Here is an 11,082-nt window from a genome sequence, read left to right on the forward strand (position 1 = left end):
TTTTTTTTTTTNTTTTTTTTAATTTTTTTTTTTTTTAAAATAAACGATTTACTTGGGATGAATTTACATTTCAATTAAACGTCACTATTATTAATTATGTAATGTACATATTATTATATGATTTATTATGCAATATACATATTGTAATGTGTATACTCAATATTTTCGAAAAAAAAAACTAGAAGAAATAAAACAAGGAGAAATAAAAAAATATGTGGATTTTTTATTAATAAAGAACCTAGTTTCACATAATTTTTATTGAATCCTAACATTGTTTTATATAACCTATTTTTTATTAATCTAAAATTATAATAATGATGCTGAATAGTAGTCTTGCATTAAATTTTGTAAAATAAATTTTAAGTTTGCCGATAGAATGTGTAATTTGCGAATAATTTAGTGAGAATGGGACACCTTATATTTAAGTTTCGGCAATCAAAAATTAATAGCCGTTATTAACTGGTGATCATCGATCTTTTTATATTCATGAATTCTAGGAAACAATTTTCTTGCTGTCTGCATGCTTCTGTATCTTTTTGATTATAAAAATCCCTGTAAAATAAAGTTATTTCTAAATAGCATCATACACATATTCTTTTACAAAAAGAAAAGAGAATATATTGTACATAAAATATTCTCTTAATAATCTATGTAATCTATACGTAATTTTTTGTGAAAAATTGTGATAACGTGAAAAGTTATCTATTATTTTGATAAAAAAGGCAAGATGATATAAAGATAAGTATAATTTAAATATCGTTACAAATTTTACAATTACTGTCCGATATAATTCGACTTATTTTTGCAACACGAATACAAAGTTATTTTTTATGTGTTTTTGTCTACTGAATATGAATCCATCTAAATTCAGCTATCACATTATTTAACAATTTTAAGAAAAATAATGCCAAAAACGATAGTTCATGCTATGGCATCAACAGTAAGTTATTGTTTCTAAATTTTGTTAATGCAAAAATATTAATTTTTATAAAAACAATGAAATATTGAACATGGCCGATGATCGAGCCAAAAATAATTGACAAAATTAAATTATTATAATACTCAATCGAACATACAAATTAAATATAAAAGGAAAATATAAATATAAATACGTTTTAGTAATATCACCGGTTCTTCTGCATTATACATCAGGTGATAAAATATTAATTAAATTTGATGATGAGACATTTTCAGATATGTTATTATAATACAAAATTTACATGAAAGCAGGAATCACCGGTCCTTTTTCAATTATGTATTTTATATATATATATACATTAAGTGATAAAATATTAATTAAATTTCCTGGTTCCTGCTTTCTTGTAAGTCTTATATTATAACACATCTGAAAATGTCTCATCGAATTTAATTAATATTTTATCATTTAATATATAACTGAAGAAAAACCGGTGATCTCGAAACATCTTTATATTTATATATATTTTCCTTTTATATTTATTTTGTATGTTCGATTGAGTATTAATTTAATTTTGTCTAACTACCTTTGGCTTGATCATTGATCTTGTTCAATATTTCATTATTTTTACATTAACACGAGCGTCTTTTGTATTTTTATCTTTGAAATGCATTTTGTTTTGGTATGATTTCTTATTTTCGAAATATAATAATTTGAAAATAGTTGGACAGTATAATTATTCCTCTCGTGTATTCGAAAAGGGTACTTATTTTTTCATATCAGTCGATTGTAACGGTATGAATTCGCTATCAAATTTTGCAAGAATATTTTTTGCGCAATACTTAAATTGATCGATGCCAATGAAGAGTGTACAAAGGAATCACAATCGACACTCATTTGGCACGATTTTTACGCGTGACTCGATATATGTATATCTTAAGATGACGAATTAGCACATTCTGTTATTTATAACACCAAAAATCGTGTACTATCACCTCCAGTAATCATTTCAAAAGACGAGCAATTACTCTTACTTGCTGCGATGATAAATCTGCGATGTAAATCGAGAAATCATCAGCCAGCTGCAGCCAGTGAACAAACGAGGTTTTTCACAATTGTTCGTTTTTTTATTCTTTTTTGAACGCAGATACCAAGGCGCTTTACAGTATGCAAACTAACATTGTGAGTCGTTTCAAAAAATCATTTTGCGACAAAAACTTGCGGAATTAGAACGAGGTTGTAGGTTGTGTCATGGTATAATCGAAGGATGTTGATACACAAATTCGATATGATTTTCCGAGAAACGTATCGTAAAATCCAGCCAAGTGATTCTTATCGTACACATTTTTTTCTTTATCCCAGAAAACGTTCCTTCCTGACAATGAGAATCCTAAGATTTCTGGATATGGAATGCAGTTTCAAAGAGATCATAGAATTCGTGTCTGAAATTCTTTTTCATTCAATCTTATTTCTCAGTGTCAGGACATTCTCAGAACATCCTTCAGTCTCTTTTGAAGATTTGTACTACATGAGAAAAACATTGGAATTTCTATATTTTGCTTAAATATAACAAATATGAGAGAAACAAATATCGTCATGGGGAGATTGCTGTTATTGTTATAGAAAAACTCGACGCGTAATAAGATACACGGCCAGTCTCGCGCTTCGATATCGCTGCGCTTGCTCTTAACGCGAGACACTACCATGTCTTCTGATAATTAATTATTTAACGATTAAGAAAACGTAACAAAAGCTACAAACGACATAGTTGCATAACATTAAACGATTATTTAGCGTAAGAGGTGAAAAGCGACGTATATTAATATACTGATTATATATCAGACTATATATCAGCACGTCAATCGTCAAAACGAAGGATGTACAATTGTCCACAAATCGTCGTTTAAATAGGATTTCTTCGATTGTTTTTCCAATGGTCGTTGCACAACCAAACATAAATTAACCGGCCGATAAATAAACCAGCTTCTTGTATCATGGAGAGAGAGAGAAAGAGAGAAAGAGGAGAGAACTCTCGGATCTTCTAAGCTCCCTCAAGGTGGTCTCGTCTATATATAGCCAAGTGGGATCCCAGAATAATATCATGCCAAGCCGGTAACGACCAAAGCTCACCTCGCCAGATACAGCATCTCGTCCATAAACTAGGCCGTATTGCCTCCGCTCGAGAGGAGATAGAAGCCACTAATCAAAAAGAAATCGAACTAAGATAACCACTTTGAATGAAGGATCAATTCACGGGTACTTTTCCTTAACGAAAAGATAAACAAACTTAACAAAAGAGCCGTTCGGTTTGTATAATGAAAAGAGTGACACAACGTATCCGAAGTATACTCTCGTGACCACTTGAGCTCGAAAAAAAATAGAATAAGAATAACGCGATAATTATTGAAAATAATAACACATTTATCATTATTCTATGAGAATCATACAATTTTGGAGAATATTCGTAAGTTTGAGGATCACAGTATTTATTTGAAATTAAAATCATGAAATTATTATTAATGAAGAGATCTGAATAGTAAAATCGGAAAATCTTTAGTAAATAAACTTTAGTAAGAAAATACAAAAAAATTATAATCTCAAAAGAAATATATTGAAATATACAATATATTGAAATTCGTCACTTAGTTCTAGATAGTTTGCTTCTTATTTCATCTATACATATTATCTATAAATCTTAGATATGTTTTCTATGAGATAACCAGGTCACAATTAGGTCAGTCACAATCGTAAAACGCAAGATATATCATCAGCTCGAGTTAGTAGCTTAATTTGTGGGTGAAACATTAATTTTAAAATGATTTTATATCGATTTTCAAAGTGCATTGAAATGTAACCATAACGAAACATTTTTTCAGTGCATGTTAAAAAGTCCACATGAAATTATAATTCTAAAATTAGTGTCTTGCCTACGAACTAGGCTAATCGACTCGAGCGTATCAGATTAATTTCGCCTATCGTAGATGCCGCCGATCCTACTAAGCGGAGAGAAAAAGCGGAAAGTTCAGGTTCCGATAAACAAACCTGACCCGTTTCAGCTCTCTTTTCTATTCACAGCTCGCAAGAAAGACAAATGTATATGCGATTTCTCCTACCAGTTGACAACGAAGCTATTGCTGGGAAACTGGTCACCAGTTTATAATCGCGGCACGTGGGTCTGCGTAAGCTAATTTTTTTTTATGATATATCACTCTCGCAAGAGTTGACTGAAAAATAAGTGTTTCTCTGTCTAGAAATTATCGATGCGTCAGTGTCAAGAAAAAGAGCTAGGCGAAAATAGTAGCAGACTCGTTATGCGGAGAGAAAAATTAGCAAGACATTGAAATGTGTATATATTAATAAAATATACCAATTTCTGTTAATATCTACTAATTGATTGTGATTCACCTCTTATTTAGTTTATCTCTTATATTATTATAAGAGTTTACCTCTTATTCTGTAATCTCGGTTTTTATGCAAAAAATACTTAAAATGATACGAATATATATTAGAAATTATTTTATTTACTTTATTATCTTATGAGCCTTACAATTTGTGATATATTGATGAATCGTTAAATTTTATTGTGCTTAGTAATAGCGAGAATCACTCAATTTATTTGGGTATTTTGGACGTTCAGATATAATCAATAATTTATTAATAAATAATTTATTTCTTTTTATTATAAAATATAAAAATAAAATTTAATGAGAAAGAAATATTTGCAATGATAGATAAAAATCCGCTGCTATCGATAATACTCGTCATAAGTATTTGCTTTCGGCAATACTTCTCTTTCTTTCGCGCTCTTGACTTACATATAATATTGTGCGTCATTTAAAGTTAGGCCAAGGGCTACCAGAAACTGATTGTTAATGAAAAATCAACGATGAGTGAACGTGTTACATTATACTTGCCGCGATCATGCCGCTGAAAGGCATTATTATTATACATCCCGGATTCCCACGGATAAAGAAGGATGGGTAATCTGCCAAAAAAAAATGAAAGGAGTGGCGCGGCTCGGCGGTGGTCGCTAAAGAAGAATTGACCCTCACGACTGTCACGTTTAATTTATATGTTAATGAAGAACGCATGTCACATTTCAACCGCCCCATGCACCTCTTTTCTAGGTACGTAAGTGCGCGCGAAGAGACTCGCCTCGTTCATTCCACTTCTTCTCCTTTTCTTCTTCATCTCCTCCTCTTTCTCTTTGCTCTTTTCTTTATACATCTGCCCTCCTTCGCCTTCGAGTTTATATTTAACCGCACCACACATCATGGCACTCGAGTAACGCAGCTAACTTTGCCGCGTTACTTGCCGGTATATCTCTGTCTCTTTCTCCTTTTCTTTCTCTTCCTCTTGTCTCATTTTGGCCATATCCTCCTCCTGTTCCATTCCTCTTCCTTTTTTTTTTCCTTTCGCGACGATTCGTTTTCTTTTTTTATTTTCTTCTCTTGTTTTTCTTTCTCCTTTACGGCTACGCTCGTTTTCGTTGTGCCAACGAAGAACGGAGCAACCCGGGCGCCGTAGGCGTAGGTAGGCAGGAATCATGCACGCGTTCCATTTATGTATATAATTCCACGTGAGCTCGTTCACTTTCAAAAAAAAGGGCGGACTGCATCACGTGTTTCTTCCCACGTCTGGTACGTTTGCAATTGTCTTTGTATAAATCTCTGAAATTACAGGAATCTATGAACGACGCAGTTATACATCATAAATTATCCAATTGATTATCTGTCATCAAAATAGTTATATATTTTTTTTCATGATTCTCTGCATGTTTTTTCTTGTTTAGGAGTATACTTTAAAATAAAAAAGATTAAGAGAAACCCTGAAAAGCTTACGCGCGTTCTCATATTTATTTTCTCAATTTTCAAAGTTTATGTATGTACTCCTGTACTGAGGAAGTTCAACATTAATTATATAAATTTACAATCCATTGATCCAAATGTACATTTGAATATCTCGCAATAAGCTGTATAGATTTCCAATTGTATATTAAATATATATTTATAGGGATCTTTATGTGCTATTATAAATTGATGTATGCAGACATGATAATCGCAAACATAATGAATTTGATTAAACGTGTCGCGACGTCGCTAAATAAATGATTTGTGATCCAACGAATTTGAATTGATTTATATCTCCGAGCCATTTAAGAAAGGCTAAACAAATCATTAAAGATAAGACTTTTGGAATGGAATCGCAATAATGAAGGCGGAAAAAATCCATCGAATAATGTCGCGCGAGTACACGACGATCGTTCTACTTGCAGAAATGTTCAGATTACAAGGCTTCGAAAGTGAAGACCTTCGTAAGGACCGAGCCGCCGGACACACAAGTAACTAAATCGGTGATCGCTCTACTGCTGCACTATGGTTGGAACAAATTCTCAATTGTAACCGAGCGCGCCTGGTCAACGGTCGCTCGTTCACTTCAGCAACAGGCGGCTAAGAACAATCTCACCGTAAACCATTACAAGACCGTCGAGGATCGACACACGTGCTGCGAAGAGAGACTACCGTGCTGCCAAGTCAGCGTATGGTTCCAACTTATACAGGAGACGAAAAATATGACTCGCAGTCAGTCCATATTTCTTTATTTATTTTTACGCCAGATTGCGAGACACGATCGCCGAAACTTTCCATCGTAGCAGATCGAAAGGCTGCGATCAAATATGAGTCTCTTGAATTCTGTCTATAACAATTCAGCGATTGTCTCTTGGAATCTGAATTTCGTCGATTTCAAGTTTAAAATCCACTTGTACCTATAGACTACAATATATATTCGTTCATTAAGGAACATAAGCAAGAAATCATTTTCAACTTGAAAAAAAAACAATATAAATATATATATATATATAAATTTTACAATATAAATACATAAATTTTATATTGATAGTATTTATAAGAAGTATTGCATCACTTATTAGAAACAGGGAAATCGTTAAATAAAGAAAGACATTTTATCAAATTTTATTACTGTTTTAATACTGTTATTTTATGCTTTAATATTGTTAAAATTTAAAAAATTTTAAATTAAAATTAGCAATGAAATTTTAAATATTAGTAGTTTTTATTTGCTTTCAATATTGCATATTCTGGCGTTCTTAACACGCTCAAGTATATCATCAATTGTTTTTCAATTTATTATTTAAAAACATATAATTTTTTGAAAGAAAGTAAGTAGAATCCAAACAAATATTAAACGGAATGCATATATAAACGTATTATATAGTTTATTATGACAGTGTTTCTAAAAAATAAGGATACACACAACGCGCTTTTTTATTGCGAGTTTTCGATGGAATTACATATTTACAGATTCGTAAAAAATAAACAATTCACATTTTTTCGTCGCTGGGATATAAAAATACCTCAGATGATTCTGTTAATAGCAGTTTTTTTTTAAGTTGTCGGTGATATTTGATTACTAATGACACAAACATGATTATAGAGAGGGGAGATGAATAATACATTTGCATGACATATGTTGCTGACGTTTATAGATAAAAAATATTTATAAACTAACGTTATTATTTTTAAAAATATCGGTAATAATGATACATTTCAAATTGTATTAAAACAAGCATTTTAATAACTGTGTATTAGTAATTTTTTAAGCCGAATAATAGACAATATGCATTTTTTTTTAAGTTGGACTTTATATATATAAACAACTTGAAAGAAAGTGAACTTAATGATTTACTTACATTTTCTATTTTGTTTTGAAGGGTGATGCAATATTTTTAACCGATGCATATTTTATATTATATATATATATATATATAAAATATATATATATATATTATATGTAACATACATAATATTTATATTAACAAATATATATATATATATATATATATAATATGATTATAGTTGTTTTGTACACATGCGTAATATATTGAAGAAAAATATTTTTGTTTATATAACATTTACATAATATTACTAATATAATTACCTAATATTCTTTAATTATCTAATATTCTGTTCCATTCAATACAAAACATTTACGATTATTGCTTCAGTTTACATCTTCCTGGGAACGCCAATGTCACTGATAGATATGATGAATTCAATGCAAGGCCAAAGATTGTTGGATAACGGAGAGTATATGGTAATATACGTGGACATGATGACGTATTCGCAACGTGAAGCACAAAAATATTTGTGGAGTAAGTGAATCTAGGGAATCTTATCAAATATTTATGTCGGTGAACAATAACATCGATAAGGCGATTGAATCGTCAGAATCTTATGCTACTTATATCGTACAAATATAATGTTATAAAATTGATTTCTTATTAAATTCAAAGTTAAATTATGTATGCATACACATTTTTACACAAGTTAAAGTATGTATGCATACACATTTTTTTAATTGTAAACTTAAAGATTTGTTATCTAAAAAAGTCTTGCAATTATGTCTCGATTTCACAAGTAATAATTTGTTATTATTGATACAGAACCCGATCACTACAATAATTTGAAAAATTGTCTCGAACCGAAGGATTTTCTGAAAAGAGCACGTTCACTGATGGTTGTAGTGTCAACACCGCCAACGAGCAATTATGAAGAATTTACCAAAAAAGTCCGACACTACAGTACCATAGATCCCTTTAATTTCTATGTTCCTGAACTTCTCAAAAAATTTGAAAAGGTATTTTTAGATAGTGGATTAATCGTAAATGTTCGTATCACGTCATTTATATTATAATGTTTAATCTCCGTTTCAGTATGTATCCATTTACGCGGCATACCTTTACGATTCTGTTAAGCTATACGCGGAAGCTTTAGACCAATTAATACGAGCTTATCCGAATCATTCTATCGAAGAACTGGCCAAAAATGGCACTCTTATAGTCGAGACAATTATCAAAAGACATACATATTACAGTAAGTAGCTATAATCACGTCAAGTAGACGTAATCTATATCGAGTGTAATATATATCGAGTGTAATCTATATCAAGTGGTTCGCGTAATCTAATACTCGACATGCCTATAATACGAGAGAAGAGCAATTAGATCGAAGATGAATTGATGTTATTTTCGAAATGAATCTCTCGTCCTTATTTTTAAACATTGAAGAGCGTATAAGATATCTTTGTTAAAATATCTTTTTTGTTTGTTAGGTGTGAGTGGGGCAAAAATAAATTTGGATAAATTTGGAGATTCGGAGGGAAACTTTTCAGTGCTTGCTTTGAAAAAAGAATCATTCCATACTGATAATTTCTCTTGTGATTATCAGATGTTGCCTGTAGGTCAATTCCAGCAGGGTGAAACTCTAGTGAGTGAGTTATTCATAGCGTTTGAAAAATTTTTACGACAATTCGAAAATAGAAAAAACGGTCATTTCATATTTAAATCATTGAATTATAAAAATTGAAAACTCTGTGATGATGTTGAGTAAATACAAGATATTTACATAATATAGGTGTATAAATCTTGGCCAGGCGCTATAGATTGGCCTGGTAAAAATAAACCTGAAGCAGAACCTGGATGTGGTTTTCTTAATGAACATTGTCCAAAAGATGACACACATCTTCGCAGTATCATTGTCGCTGCAGCATTAGCTATTTTATTGTTTTGCGCCATAGTAGTTACTGTGAGCATATATCGAAGATGGAAAATAGAACAGGAGATAGAAGGATTGCTTTGGAAGATTGATCCGAATGAAATACATGGTTATCCCCATCTTGATAACATGATGTCCTCCCCTAGTAAGGTAAATAGTGCGAGTATTATCGCAATTGAGATGGATGACAAAGTGCTTGTTCGTGTGTTGACCTCTTGATGCATGATGTAAGAAATCAATTTCTTTCGATTATAGTTAAGTTTAGTTAGTGCAATGTCCTATGAGTCGAGATGTGGCGGCCAAGTGTTTGCGCAAACTGGACATTATCATGGTGTAATGGTACGGATAAAGGAGTTAAAATTCTCAAAGAAAAAAGACATTTCACGGGATGTTATGAAGGAGATGCGCATTCTCCGTGAAATTAGACACGGCAATCTCAACTCTTTTATCGGAGCGTGCGTGGAGCCAATGAGGATATTGTTAATTACCGACTATTGTGCCAAAGGAAGTCTTTATGTACGTCACACTGTAATCATGATGACATCCTATTATTAATTATTAGGATCGAGATATTACCTATCTCCAAATAATATAGTATTAATATATATTATGTACATAAATAAAATATACAAGAATATTCAATATATTATCATGTACATAAATAAAATAAGAAATAAGATCATGTAAATGTATAACATACATATGATAGAGAGCGCCAATAATCGATCAAAGTTAAATGTTATAGATACAATATATATATTTCTTAATTTAAATTTAATTATCCTAGATGTGACAGTGCGCCGGACATTAATCACAATCGATCTGAGGCGCTAATAATATAAATATGATGAAGAGCCGAAACATTCATATATAGGAATACATTCATATATCCGAATTTTTTGGTGCACAGTCACATCTGGGATAATTAAAGACCCCGCATAAAATCATAGGATTTTGACCCTCGGTGAAATTGCCTGAAACTTTATATTATATATATAGTTCTTGACGCTGATCAAAAGTACCCACATAAAGCTTGAAAATGATCATTTTTTTTAGTCATTTAAAATTTTACTTTATTAATGCCTCAAATTTCTGTAATAAATGAAGAGATTTTTAGATACCAATATGACATCCCACTCTCTCACCCTCACTCCCCCAACCTCTCATTCCCTCTCATCACCCACCTCCACCCCCATACACATATGCCCTCATGTATTTAGAGTCTGTTAAATTTTTACTTCTCTCACGCATATCGTTCGAAATACGTGAGTTCCCTTACTTCTTATGTGCGAGATATTTGATTATCACCCGAATGTTCGTTTCCGCGTGTGAAACACCGCGTGCAAAAATATCGGGTGCTTGCTGAAATGCAATAACACAGGATAAAAAATTCTTTTTTCTCTTCTCTTTATTTTTTTTGTGCATGTCAAACGTGAGAGGTAAGGGAACGAAAATCAACCCCAGAGCAATGAAACACCTGTCATGTCTACGTCGTTTCGGATAATTCTGAGATAAACTAAAATTATAAACGTACCATTGATATATACACACATATACCCCCCCCCACCACACACACACACACATACACAC

General features: G+C 31.6%; 1 protein-coding gene across 1 annotated transcript in view; it reads left to right on the top strand.

Annotated features, from left to right (window-relative positions):
• Positions 1-11,082, top strand: part of LOC105620714 (guanylate cyclase 32E-like) — a 65,905-nt gene that overhangs the window by 46,918 nt on the left and 7,905 nt on the right. The window contains exons 3-9 of the mRNA XM_012202206.1: positions 6,192-6,498; positions 7,944-8,090; positions 8,382-8,575; positions 8,652-8,811; positions 9,050-9,204; positions 9,352-9,642; positions 9,748-10,008. Of these exons, the coding sequence (XP_012057596.1) occupies positions 6,192-6,498; positions 7,944-8,090; positions 8,382-8,575; positions 8,652-8,811; positions 9,050-9,204; positions 9,352-9,642; positions 9,748-10,008 (1,515 nt within the window). The remainder of the gene's footprint in view (positions 1-6,191; positions 6,499-7,943; positions 8,091-8,381; positions 8,576-8,651; positions 8,812-9,049; positions 9,205-9,351; positions 9,643-9,747; positions 10,009-11,082) is intronic.

This window comes from Atta cephalotes (assembly GCF_000143395.1).
Source record: "Atta cephalotes unplaced genomic scaffold scaffold00028, whole genome shotgun sequence".
NCBI classification, from domain to species: Eukaryota; Metazoa; Arthropoda; class Insecta; order Hymenoptera; family Formicidae; genus Atta; species Atta cephalotes.